Source organism: Entelurus aequoreus, linkage group LG04, assembly GCF_033978785.1.
Source record: "Entelurus aequoreus isolate RoL-2023_Sb linkage group LG04, RoL_Eaeq_v1.1, whole genome shotgun sequence".
Lineage (NCBI taxonomy): Eukaryota > Metazoa > Chordata > Actinopteri > Syngnathiformes > Syngnathidae > Entelurus > Entelurus aequoreus.
Window position 1 is genome coordinate 34,689,397 of NC_084734.1, and position 21,518 is coordinate 34,710,914.

General features: G+C 38.7%; 1 protein-coding gene and 1 long non-coding RNA gene across 9 annotated transcripts in view; one reads left to right on the forward strand and one right to left on the reverse strand.

Annotated features, from left to right (window-relative positions):
* The window catches only part of LOC133648521 (uncharacterized), a 39,557-nt gene extending 22,096 nt beyond the window's left edge, over positions 1–17,461 (forward strand). The window contains exons 2-3 of the long non-coding RNA XR_009825881.1: positions 14,779–14,848; positions 17,343–17,461. This is a non-coding gene — a long non-coding RNA (uncharacterized LOC133648521). The remainder of the gene's footprint in view (positions 1–14,778; positions 14,849–17,342) is intronic.
* The window catches only part of eya4 (EYA transcriptional coactivator and phosphatase 4), a 120,405-nt gene that overhangs the window by 42,206 nt on the left and 56,681 nt on the right, over positions 1–21,518 (reverse strand). For 7 of the 8 annotated variants that reach the window (XM_062044681.1, XM_062044686.1, XM_062044685.1 and 4 more), the window contains 2 exons: positions 9,486–9,535; positions 5,347–5,468 (listed from right to left, as the gene is read on the reverse strand). In XM_062044681.1, the coding sequence (XP_061900665.1) occupies positions 5,347–5,468; positions 9,486–9,535 (172 nt within the window). Of the gene's footprint in view, positions 1–5,346; positions 5,469–9,485; positions 9,536–18,312; positions 18,709–21,518 lie in introns of those variants that run through there. The other variant, XM_062044683.1, reaches the window with a different exon arrangement.

Here is a 21,518-nt window from a genome sequence, read left to right on the forward strand (position 1 = left end):
CGTCTGTTTTGTCTGATAAAGTACCAATGATTGTCACACACACACACTAGGTGTGGCAAAATTATTCTCTGCATTTGACCCATCACCCTTGATCACCCCCTGGGAGGTGAGGGGAGCAGTAAGCAGCAGCGGTGGCAGCGCCTGGGAATAATTTTTGGTAATTTAACCCCCAATTCCAACCCTTGATGCTGAGTGCCAAGCAGGGAGGTAATGGGTCCCATTTTTATAGTCTTTGGTATGACTCGGCCGGGGTTTGAACTCACAACCTACCGATCTCGGGGCGGGAGGGGGGGGGGGGGTGTTGTTGATGTGTGGGGGGGCGGGGTTTGGTGGTAGCGGGGGTGTATATTGCAGCCCGGAAGAGTTAGGGCTGCATGGGATTCTGGGTATTTGTTCTGTTGTGTTTATGTTGTGTTACGGTGCGGATGTTCTCCCGAAATGTGTTTGTCATTCTTGTTTGGTGTTGGTTCAAAGTGTGGCGCATATTTGTAACAGTGTTAAACTTGTTTATAAGGCTACCCTCAGTGTGACCTGTATGGCTGTTGATCAAGTACCTATATGTCTTGCAGTCACTTAAGTGTGTGTACAGAAGCCAAATACAACATGTGACTGGGCAGGCACGCTGTTTGTACAGGTTGTAGAGGGCGCTAAAGGCAGTGACATCACGGCACGCCCTTAATATTGTTGTTCGGGTGAAGACAATCGAGATAATGGTTGCCCTGAAATTCGGGAGTCTACCGGAAAAATCGAGAGGGTTGGCAAGTATGATGCTGTCAAGCGCCATTCATATATAACTCACACCTTAATATGAAAATTTAATGTTAGTGCGGCCCGCAAAATAACGTCTCAGACATGCGGCCCGCGGGCCGGTCTGAGACCCCTGCTCTAACCACTAGGCCACTGTCAAGCCGTTTTACTGCTGTATGACAGGCACCATTTGGAACCAATTAAGGTATGTAAATAAACAAAGAAATTATTTCGTACTGGTGTATATCTGCAGCTTACGGTCTGGTGCAGCTAATATTTGTAGAAAATGTTTATTTCTTCTAAAAGTTGGTGGGTGCGGCTTATAACCGGTGCGCTCTATAGCCCAGAAATTACGATATTATATTTTTAAATACGTCTTTGCATGTTCTCCCCGTGACTGCGTGGGTTCCCACCGGGTACTCAGGCTTCCTGCCGCCCCCCAAAAACATGCACCTGGGGATAGGTTGATTGGCAATGTGAATGTGAGTGATAATGTTGTCTGTCTATCTGTGTTGGCCCTGTAATGAGGTGGCGACTTGTCCAGGGTGTACGTCGCCTTCCGCCCGAATGCAGCTGAGATAGGCTCCAGCACCCCCCGCCCCCCGAAAGGGACAAGCGGTAGAAAATGGATGGATGGATGTTATTTTCATTAAGCAAAGAAAAACAACAAATCATGTATGTGAATTTGTATGGAAAATTGTATCCATGTTTTTAAAATGTCATACGATGATATGATTTGGCAATTTTTTGACACAATTGATAAATCATAATTCATCTATTGACCTATTTGCCAAAAAAAAAAAAGTATGCAATTGTGAATTGTCAAATTTTAGACAATGCTGCATCACATCAGAGAACTGCATTCAAATCATTGCACAAGCTCTGATGGAGGCATACGCGTCGCCATGGAGACCTGCTCGATGTCAGCCGAGGGGAATGTTAGCGATGTCGTTTATTTTGGCCGCCGGCGTGCAGTCCCGCCTCGCCTCAGTCTGCTGCGCTTGCTAACCGTGATCTCAGCGCAAACGACTAAAACGATCTGACTGCGCCACACAGCAAAAGGTCAAAGGTTAGGACTGGAATATAGCGAGTGGAGTTTAAAGAAGCCTTAAAGAAGACAAAACGAGGAATAGTTTCCATTCGGATTTTGGACCATTCCGATGCACAGCCTTTGCCAAGAGTTTGGACTGTGCGTATTTACACTTTACGACTCATGCCAGCGTTGGCACGTCCAGAAAAAGAAAAAATGTTCTCGGATGACTTTGCAATGGATTTCATAAACGTCTATTGTATCAATCACAGGATTTAGCAGAGAGTATGAAAGGAGTAAAAGAAAAGCTCTAAAACAGCTGTGACACCAGCAGATGGTCTATTGTGCAATTTATATTTAATACAGAGGCATCCACTTTAGGACAGCTTTGAACAGGTGTTTCCAAACTTCACTAAGGGGTCAAAATACTGACATTTTAATATCGTAAACAAGGTGAAAGCCAGTCCAGCTTAGATATATTTCGAGAAAAAACAGCCTGAATGTTATTAGTTATTTGTGTTAGCAGTTCCACTTTTTGGCATTTTTGCTGTTATTTTTTGGTTTCCATGTTTAATTGGACTTTTAGGATATGCTATGGGCCAATAAAAACATAGCTGTGGGCTTCAAATGGTCCCGGGCTACATTTTGGACCCATGTGGCTTTGAGAGTGTGAATTTTATGTTAAATAAATACATAAAAAATGTGGAATATAGAATGTAATATTAATGTAAAAAGATAATGTAATGAGAAAAAGCTAAAATTTAAATACAAATAATTAATAATTAGGGGCGGCTTGCGATTTGATTATGATTCAGGGGCTTCAATTTGAATATAAATACATTATTCATGCATTTTTAATTATAATATTGTATATTATTACTATTACACATTTATTATTATACAGAGGAACCCTATATTAACGAACTCATCATTGTACTAACTTTTTGGTTTCACACCACACGCTGTATAAAAACATGCTTTGGTGTACCAACCTTCTCTGTTCCAATTTTAGTATGTGTGTTACTGAGGTAACTTTGTCCCAATGTACGAACGTTTCATTCAGCCACTTTGTGCCCGGCAGTACATCCATTGTAGGTGAGCTGATCGATCTCTGGTGCTCATTCAGTCAGTAGACCAGTACTGTCATTAACTACTGTGCTAATTGCTACCTTGTGGGTTTTTTGAGTGTTTTAACCTTTTTACATCATTTATCTGGTTTTGCTAGTTAAATATGATTCCAAAGAAAGTAATGGAAAAGCCATGTGTGCTTTGAAACATTCAAAAAGTATCTACAGCGTTGTCGACACTGCCTCCCCCTCCCATCCCAGCAGGCACACGACATTGATACAAAATTGATTGTACATACATGTCATTTAAAACTGGTGTTGTCCCGATACCAAAATTATTTCGATACTTTTCTAAATAAAGGGGACCACATAAAATTGCATTATTGGCTTTATTTTAAAATCTTACAGTACATTAAACATATGTTTCTTATTGCAAGTTTGACCTTAAATAAAATAGTGAACATACAAGACAACTTGTCTTTTAGTAGTAAGTAAACAAACAAAGGCTCCTAATTTAGTTTGCTGACGTATGCAGTAACATATTGTGTCATTTATCATTCTATTATTTTGTCAAAATTATTAAGGACAAGTGGTAGAAAATTCATTATTAATCTACTTGTTCATTTACTGTTAATATCTGCTTACTTTATCTTTTAACATGTTCTATCTACACTTCTGATAAAATGTAATAATCACTTATTCTTCTGTTGTTTCATACTTTACATTAGTTTTGGATGATACCACAAATTTGGGTACCGAATAGCAGGGGTGGGACCAAGTCATTGTTTTGCAAGTCACAAGTAATTCGCAAGTCTTTGCCCTCAAGTCTCGAGTCAAGTCCCGAGTCAAGACAGGCAAGTCCCGAGTCAAGTCCAAAGTGAAGACTGGAAAGTCTCAAGTCAAGTCCCAAGTCCTGCATTTTGAGTTTTTAGTCCTTTCGAGTCCTTTCAAGTCCTTTTAACCACAGACTAATAAATTTACACAGATTGTGTATGCTTTTAAAACGCTGTATTTATTTATTAAAACAAGTGCATTCGAAATTGCCGGGAAAAAAATAGTGCTGACATTGCACTTTATACTAGCACTATTAACCAGTCATTTTAAACATTTAACTCATTCCTTTACAGAATAAACACATTTGAAAAAACAAGTGCAACTGTACTTATTTGTACAAAAGTGTTAACATTGTATTTCCGTGGCATATTGCATTGTAACTAGTTCCACAGCAGTTTCTATCCTGTTCTTACCTTATCTCATTGATCTCATCTCATACTGTATGTGTGTTTATGTGTGCGTACACATGAAAAACATAACAAATACATGAACATAACAATGAACAGAGTTGTACTTTTTAGATGCCAGGACCCTATGCAATATGTACACATATTCTTAATATAATATACATTTTAACTGACCTTTATTTGACTATGTTTGTCTTTTTGAAGGTGGCTAAAATACGCGGTGCTGCTGACCGCCGTCTAACGTTACATTACTGTGTGTGATACATTGACTAACGTAATGTTAAGTATAGGTACCTCATGCAACCCTGCTTAAAAAAAATCTTAGTATACCGTACAACCCTATTTAAAACTGACTTTGAAACAACGTTGCAAAATTGTTATATTTGTAAATTGAGACAACAATGGTGTCTACTGCTGGATCCACGTTGTTGGATGCAAAATTACCAAATTTCAATGGTCAAAAGAATGTCACAACCTGACATTGAATAAACGGCAAAAAGCATGTTGTTTCAACGTGGTATTTGTGTTGTACAATATTGGTTGGGAATTGGCCAAAATTCAATGGTCAAATCAAAGTTAGAACCTACTTCCTACTTCCTTAACGTAAATGACCGCCATAACCACAACACCAGGGGGTGCTCCACTAACCACGTTAAACCCAGATTCCGAACTAACAAAGGTCTTAACTCATTCTCTTTCTATGCCACATCAATGTGGAATGCGCTCCCAACAGGTATAAAAGAAAGGGCATCTCTATCCTCCTTCAAAACCGCAATAAAAGTTCACCTCCAGGCAGCTACAACCCTAAACTAACACCCTCCCCGGATTGCTAATAATCAAATGTAAACAATCAAATGCAGATACTTTTTCTTTTTCTTATGCCTTCTGATCTCTCTCTCTCTCTCTCTCTCTCTCTCTCTCTCTCTCTCTCTCTCTCTCTCTCTATGTCCACTACTTGATGTCCATATCCCCCCCCCCTCCCTCCACACCCCTGATTGTAAATAATGTAAATAATTCAATGTGATTATCTTGTGTGATGACTGTATTATGATGATAGTATATATGATAGTATATATCTGTATCATGAATCAATTTAAGTGGACCCCGACTTAAACAAGTTGAAAAACTTATTCGGGTGTTACCATTTAGTGGTCAATTGTACGGAATATGTACTTCACTGTGCAACCTACTAATAAAAGTCTCAATCAATCAATCAAACGTTGATGAAACGTCGTCAAAAAGCATGTTGTTCAAACCTTACCTCCTGTTCCATTGGTGGTGACGGAAGGGCTTCCCAGGTTGTTCTTGTCCAGCTTGGAGCCCGATGAATCCCCGCCTGCCACACGGTTATGAGGACTGGCTAGGTCCTGCATTTCCATAGACCTGTGGAGTCAGAGGTCAGGGGTCAGAATGTACAGGATATGGAACAATTGCCACATAACATGCACTCCATTACATGTGCAAGTACTTCTGTGTATTTGGACACTGTGTGTGCTGGGATGGTCACAGAGGATTGCAGACGGAAAAATCCAAAGGATGCGCTGACCATGGTCACATTCGAAAGCAGTACAATATTTCGATTTTTTTCAGAGCAAAAAACTGCCTGAATGTCAGCTTTGTGTTATTAGCATCAACATTTCAACTTGTTCTCATTACAATACATATGATTGCTCTTTTATTCCACTTTTGATGGTATTTTTCTTTTTAGTAATCATATTTTTAGAATTAAAAAAAAGATATGCAGTCCACTTTGCACTCCCCTGGTGTAAATAAATATGTAAAATAAGAAAAAACCAGAGCAAAACCACAACCGTGTGCCATAGTGGAAGTGTGTGTGTGTGTGTGTGTGTGTGTGTGTGTGTGTGTGTGTGTGTGTGTGTGTGTGTGTGTGTGTGTGTGTGTGTGTGTGTGTGTGTCTTGACAGCCCACATTTTTACTGTGGGGACATTTCTCATTATGGGATATTTTGGCGTCGCATACGACAAAAAATTTGCTTCTTTGGAGTGATTTTGTATTTATAGCAAGTCACGATGCCCGCATGCTTGTCACACTTCCACTGATTTGTGGGCACATCAAAGCCAGAGATGGCAGTGATGGAGGGAGAAGTCAAACAAACGTGCGCTGTGCGGCTGTGCAGCAACTCCACGCATGGCTGACAAGCCGTAGTCGTACCGACAGCTTTAAACATGACGAGGGACGGCTCAGTTAAACATTCCCACTCTGCTTCTTTCTTCTACATTTTAATGGCAATCAGTGTTCTGAACTGGTGCTCTCTAACAGAAAAACGTCCCTAGGGGTTTTTCCTTGCCTCTATTGCCAAAGTGTTTTACACTCACTTTTTTTTTCTTCTAACAGCAGAGAATAATTCTTATCTATACACACACGCCCCCTTTATATCTTTTTTCAGAGGTGATTACAGCAGTGGGTGTTTCATAAACTCTTCTTCTCCGGTTTGTACATGAAGAGCCTTTTATTGCGATCTACTCGGGCTCAGAAGTGCACATGCATTAACATTGATGTGCTTGACATGACTAATTCATTAGGGTTAGTGTCAAAAAAAGATTATACCCAAATGTCACACAGTGAAGTGAGTATACTTCAAGTATATAACATAGGACTTTGGAGTGGGGACTGCCCTTGATATCAAAAGACCTGATTCAAAGTAGCTGTATGGAACTGAAAAGGCACTCCACAGAGATACAACCACCACACTTTTTTTTTTAAATTTAGCCTATCATTTACTATCCTTATGTGAGACAAGCACACACTTGTTTTTCTTTTTAATGCATTCTAACTTGTAAATAAACACTATGAAGAGTCAGCTAACAATACAGGTAATGGGATTCGATCTATTGTGCCTATAAAGTGCTCTAAAAACATCCAAACATCTCAATCAACATGTTATATATACACACTGTAAGTATATATGTAATATAGTAACTAGGGATGTCCGATAATGGCTTTTTGCTGATATCCGATATTCTGATATTGTCCAACTCTTTAATTACCGATACCGATATCAACCGATACCGATATATACAGTCGTGGAATTAACACATTATTATGCCTAATTTGGACAACCAGGTACGGTGAAGATAAGGTCCTTTTACAAAAATAAAATAAAATAAAATAAGATAAATAAATTAAAAACATTTTCTTGAATAAAAAAGAAAGTAAAACAATATAAAAACAGTTACATAGAAACTAGTAATTCATGAAAATGAGTAAAATTTACTGTTAAAGGTTAGTACTATTAGTGGACCAGCAGCACGCACAATCATGTGTGCTTACGGACTGTATCCCTTGCAGACTGTATTGATATATATTGATATATAATGTAGGAACCAGAATATTAATAACAGAAAGAAACAACCCTTTTGTGTGAATGAGTGTAAATGGGGGAGGGAGGTTTTTTGGGTTGGTGCACTAATTGTAAGTGTATCTTGTGTTTTTTATGTTGATTTAATAAAAAAAATAAAAAAACGATACCGATAATTTCCGATATTACATTTTAAAGCATTTATCGGCCGATAATATCGGACATCTCTAGTAGTAACAGATACTTTCTTAACAACATGTAATATTTATGTATTTTGATCATTTTAACCATACGACAGCATACTAATTTCACAGACGCATTACAACACTCGCCATTTCCTGCAACAATAGAAACTACTACTAATCATTGCAGACTTCAGGAGAGACAACAATGACTACTTTGGGATAAATGATGATCCAGAACAGGGGTAGGGAACCTATGGCTTTTGAGCCAGATGTGGATCTTTTGATGACTGCATCTGGCTCTCAGATAAATCTTAGCTGACATTGCTTAACACGATAAGTAATGAATAATTCCACTGGTAATCACAGTCTCAAAAATAACGTTCAAAATATAAAAAGTTCTCATGCATTTTAATCCGTCCATCCGTTTTTCTACCGCACTTGTTCAAAAAGTCGCGTTAATGCTAAGAAGTATTTTATTTGTTACTGCTTAGCTTCAGAATAATAATGTTATTAAACATAATAAAATACTTATTATACTCTAAAAATGTTGGTCTTACGTAAAAATGCACGCATTTAGTTGTATTCAGTGTTAAAAAATATTATATGGCTCTCACGGAAATACATTTTAAAATATTTGGCTTTCATGGCTCTCTCAGCCAAAAAGGTTGCCGACCCCTGATCAAGAACCTTGTGTTTTTGAGCCTGAATAAACGGAGGACGAGCTACAAGTTTTAGAAGCTGAGTGAAAATCCGATCCATCAATTAGCACTAATGCTAAGTGCTAAACAAGAAATGCAAACTGTGAACACAATAAAACAATCACTTACTGTGCAATGACTGCTGTCACTGGGATGCCGACTGATGGGATGTTCGTATTTTACCGTTTGGATTAGGAATTAATCATAATCCTCACTCAGGTAAAAAAAAAATTCAAACAAAAGGTGGGCCAAACAAGCGCCTTTTTGTATCTTTCTTGCCATATTGGAGTTTATGGCAGCAACCTGCTACTATACAAGTCAGAGGCAGGATATATAATCTATAATTAACTTTTACCAACTCAGAGGTGATGCAGTAGCTCACCGGCTCAGCATTTCATTAGCTACATAAGATAGTTACCTCTCTGTAATCATGGCGCTGCTATAGTTGTCTCTCTGTGTTAGCGTTTATTATCACTAATACTTGGTTCATTTTCAGGTCACCACATGTAAATGGAGTTTTGTTGGTGATTTTTGGATGGTTTTTCCGAGGGCCTTTTGGGCGCAATCCCTTACTACCATTAGCTGCATTGTTAGCCACCTGGTACTTGTCGTATATTACTAATTAGAATGCATAAAAAAGAAAGACTTGTTCTTGTCATACAAAAGGATTGTGACTGATAGGCAAAATTCCCCAAAAAGTGCAGTTCCCCTTTAAGGCAGGTGTGTATTTTAAGCCTCTGTAGCAAATACCAAAATTCACCAGTGGCATAAATGTTCAGAAGCTGAATAAGCTAAGCTAACAGATGCAATATAACATCCTAACATAAGTTATGACCAAACACCCAGTTTAATCATTAGGGTGTTTTTTCAAAGGAACGTCACACAATTGTGCAACATTAGCACCAAAGCTAGTGCTAACATGTCATGAAAAGTGTCCTGGCTGGTCCACCAAAAAATGCAGACCACTAAATCCTGGTGCACCGTGGCAACAGTTACAAACTGAACAAAATGTGTTCATTGTTAAGCTCAAATTATTACATGTTATTGCTTTGTCATCTTAGGAAGTCACACATACACACACAAACACACACACACACACACACACACACACACACACACACACACACACACACACACACACACACACACACACACACACACACACACACACACACACACACACACACACATTGTTTACCTGCTGTCAGAAGGGTCTGGAACATGAGAGTCACTGTTTGATTTCTTCACCTGCACAAGAAGCAGAGCAGAAACATGAGGTGTTGAAAACAACCCAAATTCACCTTTAATTAAATAGTACTAGTGATACAATTGAAGTTCCTACTAAACGACAAACATGTCACATTTTCTAACATGAATGTATTGAACACACAGCGTGGTGCTAAGGCACACGTTACATAATGTGTAAATGACAGAGGTGCAAACTGTCACCTCCAAGTTTAAACTTTCTCTTGTTCACCTTTGACCCCGGGCCACACACCCCTGTTTACGCCCCCTTCCTCCGCCAACTTAAAAGGGTTGGAAGGTCGCGGCGGGGTCGTGTTAGGTCAAGAAGAGGGCGAGCTCTTTTACCCTCTTAAGGGCAGCGACATCATAACGAGGCCGAGGAGGTGGAGGAAGGGGGCGGGGCCACAATTAAGACATTTGGTCTTGTCAATCAATACATGCTGGAGCTTGTACTTCATACGTGTGTGTGTGTGTGTGTGTGTTCGTTCTTGTCTTTATACAGTCTATTTGTGTATTTTAGTCATTGTGATTAAGTCCACATTAATTGTGGACTCTGTTGTTTGAATGTATATATATATATATATATATATATATATATATATATATATATATATATATATATATATATATATATATATATATATATATACTGGCTGGTCAACATTTTAAAAAAATGCTACACTGTGTGTGCGTGTACAGGTTCTTGTTTTTGTAAATTTGTGTATGTTTGTCTTATCTTCTATCCTTGGGTGAACCACTCTTGGCCTCACACCTTAATTGCAAACCCCATTTTCCTTTGTGTGGACATATTTGCTGGTCCACACAAAAAAATGCTACATTTGTGTGTGTGTGTGTATGTGTGCGTGTTATCGTCTTTTGATATTTGGGTGTGTTTACGTGTATATCTATCTGCAGTCTTTGTGTCTACCACTCTTAGTATTCCACCTTGAATGTGAGTCCTATTTTTTAGTGGGTACATCCTGTACCTGCTGGTCTGCATAAATAAATTATACACTGTGTGTGTGTGCGTGTAAATATTTGTGTCTATGTGTCAGTTGTTCTAGCCGTGTGTAGCCCCGCTCTTGTTATCCCGTCTTTATCCTAGGCCCCATTTTTCTTTGTGCAGTCATATTTGCCACAGTATAAACTTGCTAGATTGTTTGGGTGTGTTTTTGTCTTTCTACCTCTGTGTGACATCACTATAGGCCAGTGGTCCGCTACCGGTCTCTGATGCATATGCTACTGGGCTGCAAATAGGGATGATGTTTGATAAGAAATTATCGAGTTCGAGTTTATTATCGAATCCTCTTATCGAACCGATTCCTTATCGATTCTCTTATCGAGTCCAGATAGGTTGTTGTATTTGGAAAAAAACACACAATATTTGGTTTAACAAAAGCTCACTTTTATTATATAAGAAAACAAATTAATCTAATAAATAAATAAATATTGACTGTTACCGCCCTAAAAAAATAAAATAAAATAAACATTGACTGTTGTTACCCAAAGTATATTAAGTGGGATTTTTCAGAAAAACAAATATGTACAGTAACACAAAAACAACCTGTCTCTGTGATCACTATAGGTGTATAAATAATAATATAGTGTTAAATAAAATCAGTCCCTTGGGCACAAAACTGGAAATAATACAGCTCTCCAAAAAGTGCAATTCTGCTGCTATTTGACATAACTGTTTGTTATGATGCTTTGACATTTTTGCACTTTATTTCTTTATTGAAAGAAAATTCTATGAAGGGAAAAGTTCTTTGCAAATGTGGTTACAATGCTAAAAAATGAAAAGTTAAAGCTAAAAAAAGAAATACACTTTATTGAGTTAACATTATTTCTTTATAGGGGGAAAGATGTTATGAGCTAGGGAATATAACAACTACACTACCCATCATGCAACGGGAGTGACGAGCATGCGCGGTAGCCCCGAAAAGTGTTGTTGCATGTCGTCACCCGTGAAAGTAAACGTCAACAACACGCCTCGTCTGCATTATTTATAATTAGACAGACAACACATATACAGTGTGAAAAACAAAAGTTAAAAAAGGGAGATGTGTTGTATATATATGTATGTGCTGCGGTTGCTTTAAGAACGTTGCGCCAGCTGCCGTAAAGGAGGTGCGTTGCTAGCCTGCTTGCTATGTTTCCGGTGGGTCGTAAAAGTGTTCTTCATGAGTTTGTACCCTGCTCAAATCTCTAAGTAAAGTTATTCATTGGATTATACCTTTTGTTTTTAACTTTATTACACCTTGGAGCGCTTTTTCCCGTCCATTGTTTTCCTGCTTTCGCTATCTGCGCCTAATGACTGAGCTACGTGACTGAGCTACGTGACTGATTTATTGTGATGTCACACGGAGCATTTCTGGTCGGGACGGGATTCGTTCCGAGGGATTCGAATAAAGAACCCACTCTTTTATTTACTATAGTGGTCTCGATAACGGGTACCGGTTCTCAAAAAGGGATTCAAGTCCGAGGACTCGGTTATTTTCTTATCGAACAACCGGGAAAACCGGTTTCGAGTATCATCCCTAGCTGCAAAGAAATATTAAATAATTTATAAACTACCGCATTTCCTCCAACTTAACTTTTGCCTGTCCCTCAAGACACACCAGTAGGCTTGTTCACGGAGGTATAATATTTGGAAGTAGGGCAGCACAATTAATCAAATTTTAATCGTGATCACGATTTTGGCCGCTATGATTAAATGAGGGTGATTATCGGCGATATTTACATTAAAAATGCAGGCTCCGCTGCATATCAGTTCAAGCACTTTCACAAGCAACAGTCAGCCAACCACCAGGGGGCGACCAAAAGACAGTGCACTTATGTATACGAGGGTCGTCTGTATTATTAAAGGCCTACTGAAATGAATTTTTTTTATTTAAACGGGGATAGCAGATCCATTCTATGTGTAATACTTGATAATTTCGCGATATTGCCATATTTTTGCTGAAAGGATTTAGTATAGAACAACGACGATAAAGGTCGCAACTTTTGGTCGCTGATAAAAAAAAGCCTTGCCTCTACCGGAAGTAGCGTGACGTCACCGGAGGAAGGACTCCTCACATTTTCCCAATGTTTACAATGCAGCGAGAGAGATTCGGACCGAGATTCGGACCGAGAAAGCGACGATTACCCCATTAATTGGAGCGAGGATGAAAGTTTTGTGGATGAGGAAAGTGAGAGTGAAGGACTACAGTGCAATGCAGGACGTATCTTTTTTCGCTCTGACCGTGACTTAGGTACAAGGGTTCATTGGATTCCACACTTTCTCCTTTTTCTATTGTGGATCACGGATTTGTATTTTAAACCACCTCGGATACTATATCCTCTTGAAAATGAGAGTCGAGAACGCGAAATGGACATTCACAGTGACTTTTATCTCCACGACAATACATCGGCGAAGCTCTTTAGCTACTGAGCTAACGTGATAGCATTGGGCTCAAATACAGATAGAAACAAAATAAATAAATCCCTGACTGGAAGAATAGACAGAAGATCAACAATACTATTAAACCAGGGACATGTAACTACACGGTTAATAATTCCCAGCTTGGCGAAGCTTAACAATGCTGTTGCTAACGACGCCATTGAAGCTAACTTAGCAACGGGACCTCACAGAGCTATGATAAAAACATTAGCGCTCCACCTACGCCAGCCAGCCCTCATATGCTCATCAACACCCGTGCTCACCTGCGTTCCAGCGATCGACGGAAGGACGAAGGACTTCACCCGATCATCCGTGCGGTCGGCGGCTAGCGCCGGCTAGCACATCTGCTATCCAAGTCAAAGTCCTCCTGGTTGTGTTGCTACAGCCCACCTACAACTTTCTTCTTTGCAGTCTTCATTGTTCATTAAACAAATTGCAAAAGATTCACCAACACAGATGTCCAAAATACTGTGGAATTTTGAGATGAAAACAGAGCTTTTTGTATTGGATTCAATGGGGTACCAATACTTCCGTTTCAACGATTGACGTCACGCGCACACGTCATCATATATAGACGTTTTCAACCGGAAGTTTAGCGCGAAATTTAAAATTGCACTTTATAAGTTAACCCGGCCGTATTGGCATGTGTTGCAATGTTAAGATTTCATCATTGATATATAAACTATCAGACTGCGTGGTCGGTAGTAGTGGGTTTCAGTAGGCCTTTAAATTGGTGCCCTTCTCTACCGTGGAGTGGCCCACATTTTAAACGCCCGCGCGCCTCACCGCTCTCGAGGCATCCACCCGCAAACCCGGAAATGCTCCCGCGCGTGTAAACCAACACACTGCTCGGCAAAGCTGCGTTGTTGTGCACATCCAAGCAAATTATCAAGTTGCGGCGACAAGTTAAGCATTAAAACACTTTCCTTCTTTCCTTAACCGCCATCGTTTGTCCGCGACGTGAAACTAATAATCCACATAGAGTTATGGTTGCTAACACAGCAGGCCACCAAAAGTGAGGGTGACCAAAGTACAGAATACCGTAACATCAACCGTGCACCGCGTTTTCATTGGCAAAGACATACATTATGTCCTATATATACTGTAAGTGCAGTGTGTTCCTTGCATAGTATCTTATTTTTTCACTGTTTGCACTTCATGATCGCACTCTGCAATGGCATATTTATTTGTCGTTAGCCCTTTTTATTTTATAACTGATTGTGTTTTTAAGTTTCATTTTCAAATGAAAGCCCTGTTCTGACATACAGTTAGTTTAAAATAGAAAGGGCAATAAAAATGGTTTTACATAAGTAAATAATGGAGATTAATGGTGATTAATAATCATTAGGGGTGCAACTAACAACTAATTTGATAATGGATTAATCTGTCGATTATTACTTCAATTAATCAATTAATAATTGGATAAAAGAGACAAACTACATTTCTATCCTTTCCAGTATTTTATTGGAAAAAAAACAGCATCCTGGCACCATACTTGTTTTTATTACTGTTTCTCAGCTGTTTGTAAATGTTGCCGTTTATAAATAGGTTTATAAAAAAAAAAAGGCCACTGCGCATGCGCATAGCATAGATCCAACGAATCGATGAATAAATTAATCGGCAACTATTTTTATAATCGATTTTAATCGATTAGTTGTTGCAGCCCTAATAATCATGATTATTATTTGGGCCATAATCGTGCAGCCTTAATAGGAAGTTGTCATTTCTTAGATCAATTTACATGTGGCAATGCACATTAATGATCATATAAAATATAAATATAATTTCCATCTGCTGTTCCCGGCAGGCATCAACATGGTGGGGACCATCTCATCCCAAAGAAACAAGCCCAGGGTTCCCACTAATCCAGTGTGATGGTGAGTTGTATTTTCATGCACTTATTTGTGTATTTGTATTTAGCACATGTGTTCAGTTCAGTTCAGTTTCAGTTGATTTGGAACATGCATACGATACAATGTAATGTAGACATGTCCGATAATGGCTTTTTTGCCGATATCCGATATTCCGATATTGTACTACTCTTAATTACCGATTCCGATATCAACCGATACCGATATATACAGTCGTGGAATTAACACATGATTATGCCTAATTTTGTTGTGATGCCCCGCTGGATGCATTAAACAATGTAACAAGGTTTTCCAAAATAAATCAACTCAAGTTATGGAAAAAAATGCCATCATGGCACTGCCATATTTATTATTGAAGTCACAAAGTGCATTATTTTTTTTAACATGCCTCAAAACAGCAGCTTGGAATTTGGGATGAGGAGGGCGAGGTTGGGGGGGGGGTGGGGGGGGGGGGGTGTATATTGTAGCGTCCCGGAAGAGTTAGTGCTGCAAGGGGTTCTGGGTATTTGTTCTGTTGTGTTTATGTTGTGTTACGGTGCGGATGTTCTCCCAAAATGTGTTTGTCATTCTTGTTTGGTGTGGGTTCACAGTGTGGCGCATATTTGTAACAGTGTTAAAGTTGTTTGTATGGCTACCCTCAGTGTGACCTGTATGGCTGTTGATCAAGTATACATTGCATTCACTTGTGTGTGAAAAGCCGTAGATATTACGTGACTGGGCCGGCACGCAAAGGAAGTGCCTTTAAGGTTTATTGGCGCTCTGTACTTCTCCCTACGTCCGTGTACACTGCGGCGTTTTAAAAAGTCATACATTTTACTTTTTGAAACAGATACCGATAATTTCCGATATTACATTTTAAAGCATTTATCGGCCGATAATATCGGCAGTCCGATATTATCGGACATCCCTAATGTAATGCATCACACAATTCCAGCTGTTTCATTACAGCACGTCCGAAAAGGAGTAGGAAGAAGCCAAGCTTATTTAATCCTACCCCTTTTCATACCATAGCAATATTATCCAATTTCCTTGTTCTCTGTAACAGAACAGTGAACAAATAAATAATAAATAAATAATATACCATAGTAAGCAAACAAATATTAAATACATAAATAATCTTTGTCTCAATAAAAAAAAGGGTTCAAGATGTTCATCATAATTCTTGTTCTGTGTACTTTGTGGAAAATAATGCCTACATTAAACTTGTCCCTGGTGCAAAAGTGGTTGTGGACCCCTGCTATAAGCATCCCATCTTCATTTCGGGTCCAATTTGTCTAAGTGGGGACATTTTGGCTGGTCCAAACACTAAAATTGCTACACTGTGTGTTAAATGTCTTTTTGTCTTTCTACATTTGAGTGGTACAATCCCACAACCCAACATTATTGTGCAGACATTTTAGCTGGTCCACCAACGAAAACTGCTAGGACAAGACCCTTTCACCCCTTTAGATTGTGTGTGTGTGTGTGTGTTCCCTATTAAAATTCCTTCCTCTTATTTGGACCAGGAACTCATTAGGACAGTAAATGGAGGGCGGAGCCATAGCCAATGTGTAGCAGCTGCCCTCTAATCACTGTGTCAACACGCCGCTGATGTATAGGCCACGTGTGCGGTAACACACACACGTACATGCACACACACAAACGCACACAATAAAAACGACTGAGGCGGTGTGTGTTTGGGTCTTTTTGCAATCTAGCGCATACATTGTTAAAGTATGAAGAAAGTGCGTAGGCAAGCGGGCATTTTGTGTCTTTGTGCCTTTTTTTGGCGGCATGTTTCTCATTAGAAGATCCCGCGGAGAGCCAATAAGAAACAGCACTTAGCTGTTTAAGACGGGGGTCACAGGTCAGCCGTCGGCCCTCGCGTGGATCGCTTTACAAGCACAAGCCACTTTCATGTCGCGTTTCATGCTTTGCTGAAATTTAACAAGGCTGTCAGTCACGGCGTCGGGAGCGCGGCTGTGAGAAAGTGCATACGAGTGTACGTATACGAGTGTACACACACACCCACACACACACACACACACACACACACACACACACACACACACACACACACACACACACACACACACACACACACACACACACACACACACACACACACACACACACACACACACACACACACACACGGGAATAAAGAGGGAACAGACAATCCTGGCTGTTGCTGTCTCGACACGACCCACGACAACACAAGCACACTTTAATCCCGCCAAGTTTATCATTGTGCTTCATGCGTGCACACTTTCACTCGCTGACAACATCGCTCGGCCATTTGGTTCTCCCTTCGACTTCTTACAAAAACACACATTTATTCTAGCTAATTCTCTATAAAGCACGCGCATAAAACGTCTGCTTTTACAAATATCACCATGTTCTGTGCCTAAAAGATTTATTGAACGTTTATTCTCGAGTTTGTAGCATCTTACTGACAGCTGTGTCTAATATTTTGACCCTCTATATGTCCATTGTGTAAAAATTGTCCATTATGTTGCAGCCTGGCTGAAACCGAGACAGCCTCTTTGGTGGCCACCAGGCCGCTGAAGAAGCCATTTGTGTTATCTGAGCCACTTTAAAAAGGCTGACCTCTGACCTGGGCGGCAGGGTCACCGCTCGCGAACACAGCCTGCCTGCCTGGTATTGCACGGAACCTCAGAGGGCGGGGAGGATGAACTCGGGTAATTAGCGCTAATAAGTAGGATTTATTTAAGGAATTAGACGGCATTACGTTAGTGTTGTTGTGGAACAATATTTGTTTAGCGTTTGTGAGGCTTCACTAAGAGAATGAGCCCAACATAACGTCTTATTGTTTATCAACTTCAAACATCTGTTTTTAAAGTTTCTATTTAAACAGAAATACTAGTGCACTAGTACAAATGGTTAAAGAAAACTATACTTTACATTTGCCATTTATTTATGATAATAAATAGTACAAAAAAACACACTTAATGTGATCAAACCTCCAAAAAGGATGCAGAAATATACTACTGTATTTATCGTCCTTAGAACCGGCGTCCTCTGGAGTGGACATTTAAGTCACACATTTCGGGGAAAAAATAGCCCTGTTAAGGAAAATACAAATGTCCACTGCAGAGGACGCTCGTTCTCAGGAAGAACAGGCCATTTCATTAGGTACACCTGCAGAGTGCATTACAGAAGTTGGCTTTTACAATGGCAATAATCCAGAATTTTCATTGATTGGACAATAGGATTACTGTCGCCGTGTCTTTATTTAGTTGCACACAACATTTTAAGCATGCATTAATTATACTGTATCAAATTGTGTTGTTACAAGCTATCCATCCCACTTCGCACGCGTGTAGAAATATCCTCCTGAGAGCCAGCGTCCTCTGCAGAGGACATTTATGGTATGTTTCTTTAGTCCCCAGGGGAAAAAAACGTTTTGTTATGCAAACCCAAATGAGGACGCTGATCATCAGGATGCAAATACATAAAGAACGTCTTACCCAAAAAGTGCAGTTGGCTCACTTTGCAGAGGTTTACCTCCACACATTACACAGCTGTGACATCCACGACACAAACTCTGTCCAGTGGAAAGTGCGTCTTTTGTCTTGCAGGTGCCGCGTTTCTCTCGACTTTCTGTGCTTAAAAACAACCGCTACATTGTTTCTTCTTCATTCATTTTTGTATCCTAGTTTTCTTACAAAGTTAAAAAAAAAAAAGAAGAAAAAAAAAAGACTTAAAGTAAACAGTTCAGTCCACGTCGTCCTCCTGGACTGCGGTCCATCCATGCACAGCTGCTGTCTTCCTCAAGTTCACTAATGGGGAGCGTTCCACTCGCCCCTGCTTCCCCTCCTCTTCCTTCTCTACTGCCTCCTCCCTCTCTTCTCCCTCCTCCACCACACACTCTCTCACCTGTCACTCAAGCCACGATAACTTCCTTCCAGCTCAAAATGAAAAAAACATAAAAAGCATTGCTTTTTATGTGTGAATGCACATGAGAGTGTGACATTATACATTAACGCACAATGAGCATGTGATAACAATGTGTTTTTAGTGTAATAAAACATGCAGGTCAGACTATAAAATTCACACCACGCACTCTGGCTACATAGCTGACCTGAGCACAAAACAGACGCACACGCACACACAATTAACACCAGTTGGTGTTAATTGTAGCCACCTGGGAAAAACTACATTTGTTTTTGTACAAAAATCTTTAAAGATGAATCTGTTCCATGGTAAAACTGTCACTGTTGACGTTTTCCAAAAGGAGGAGGAGCCTCAACAGAGCGCTAAGTGAAGAAGAACATACTGGTTATGTAAATTATTTATTGCAGTAAAATTATTTACTGATATTTTTTTTTTGTTTTATTTTGTGAACTTCTTTTTAAACTTACATGGGGCACATCAGTTCTAACTTCCCATTACGCCTTTGTCATTTAAGTTATGACTGTCGTTTTTACATTTCCAGATTAACAAAGAACTTTTCCACTTGTATGACAGTTACGAATTGAAGCAACCCAACTTACCCTTGCTTTTTGCTGTTAAAAATGTTTAATGTTTAAATATTAACAGTGGTTAACTTTCTTTGACACGTGTAAGCCAGTTGGTGTAAACATTTAATCTGTACTTTTTATTCTAGGTAATTGTCCCACAAGTGTAAAGAAATGAAACTAGGATAGGAGAGGATAGACTTGTATTTATCTCACAATGTGTAAGTTATGTGGTTGCACTGCAGATTTTTACATACAGTAACAAAAAGTAAAACATAATGAAAAACAAAAAAAATATTAATACATAATACATTGTGCAAAATTACTGTTAAACCTTGTTTTTCGTCAATAATTAGTTCGAAAAGAGTAAATAAAATCGAACGAAAACTGAAGCAATATGCCCCTGCAAGAAATAATATAAATCCAATTACCGTATTTTCCAGACTATAAGCTGCTACTTTTCAGGTCAGTTGAAATAATACATAATATCGGATATAGAGAACACGCAAACCACTTATTTATTAAATCAAAAATATTGCAATTTAATGAGTTGGTGCATTTTCAAACAGCTAAAACTATGCACAAAGCACTGCTCCCCAAGAATGTACAACAATTATTCTCAACAAAAGAGGAAGAAGATCAGGAAGAGTTCTTCTGCAGAAAAGAGCCGTAAGAATCATTACTGGAGATGCATAAAGGGAACCCACAAACCCAATATTCAAACAGTTAAACCTATTAAAATTTCATGAACTGGCAGAGAATAATATCCTAAAAATCATGTACAAAGCACATGCATCAATTCTACCAAACAACATTCAAAAGAGATTTGTAAAAATATACAGTGATTATAATCTGAAAGGAACTGAGATCTTAATTAATCTAGGTTTAGAACCGTGGTAATGGAAATAAGTATTTCAATCAGAGGTGTTAGTTTATGGAACAATCTTGAGAGTGGAATAAAACAAAGTAAATACATTTCTACATTTAAAAACATGTAACAATCATGACGATGAAAAGATATGACTGAGTAGAATTATTTCTCTACTATTGGTTTAATTGTTGTAAAATGAAAATATGGCTTTGTAGTCGCCAACATTGAAAGTCAAATGTTGTATTTGTGAAAAAAGGGGGCAGATATTATAAGTGTTTAACTTCTTTCTGCTACTTTTCATTCATGTTTTACTTTAATGTTATGTTGATTGATTTTTTTGTATTTTATTCCAGTGTTTGATTTTTTAAGAATGAAATAAATACATAAATGAAAAAATTAAAAGGAGGAGTATAATTTTAGAGAAAAATCCAACCTAAAACATTTGCATGCACGTACAACACTTAAAACCTTTAGTATATCAGTACATGGAGTTAAATTATGGACTGGATTAAGCAAAGAAATCAAACAATGTGCTAACATGATCCACTTTCAGAGGCTATTCAAACTACAAGTATTTAAAAACTACAAGGAAGAAGAATTGTGACAAATCTATTAAACTTATTGAAAACAAAATATTCTTATTATCTCGTTAAGTGAAACATAACTGTCTTAACTGTTTATTACCAGAACAGTCATATTTAGAAATATTTGATGTAAATTGTGTTAGAAATTGAGAACAAGAATGAAATATATGTTTGTTAGTCATTTCTATAAAGTGGGAAAGGGTTAAACAAGCTTTGCTACTTTCTACTCCTTTTCAGGCATGTTGTAAAGAGAAATTAGTATATTTGTGATGTATCATCTTTGAACTGTGTACAATGTTTTAAATAAACTTCAACCAACATTTTTCCCACAATTTGAACCCTTTGGCTTATAAAACGGTGCGGCTAAGTTATGGATTTTTTTTCGCTAATGGCCGTATTGTTTTGTATTCAATAAATAGTTTTCATAGAACACCGACAGAGACATCGAAAAGGTGTGTTATTGTTGGTGCTTTGGCGCCATCTTTTGGATGAATTAGCTCACTGCAGGTGCTGTGGGTTGAACGTGTACTTCCTGTTTTGTTCCTTGAACTGGAACTATTCGTTCATAGGTTTTCTGCTTGAAAAGATTCTTCATTCATCACTTCAAGCCACGTTTAATGGTTTTACAATACAACTAAAACAATTCATACCTACTAAACCGTCTCATGTGTGATGTCTGTAAGAGTGTTTTAATGCATATTTGTATGCACTATCGTAATGCAATCAAGCTAGCATCGTTAGCATTTGCGAATATGCTAATA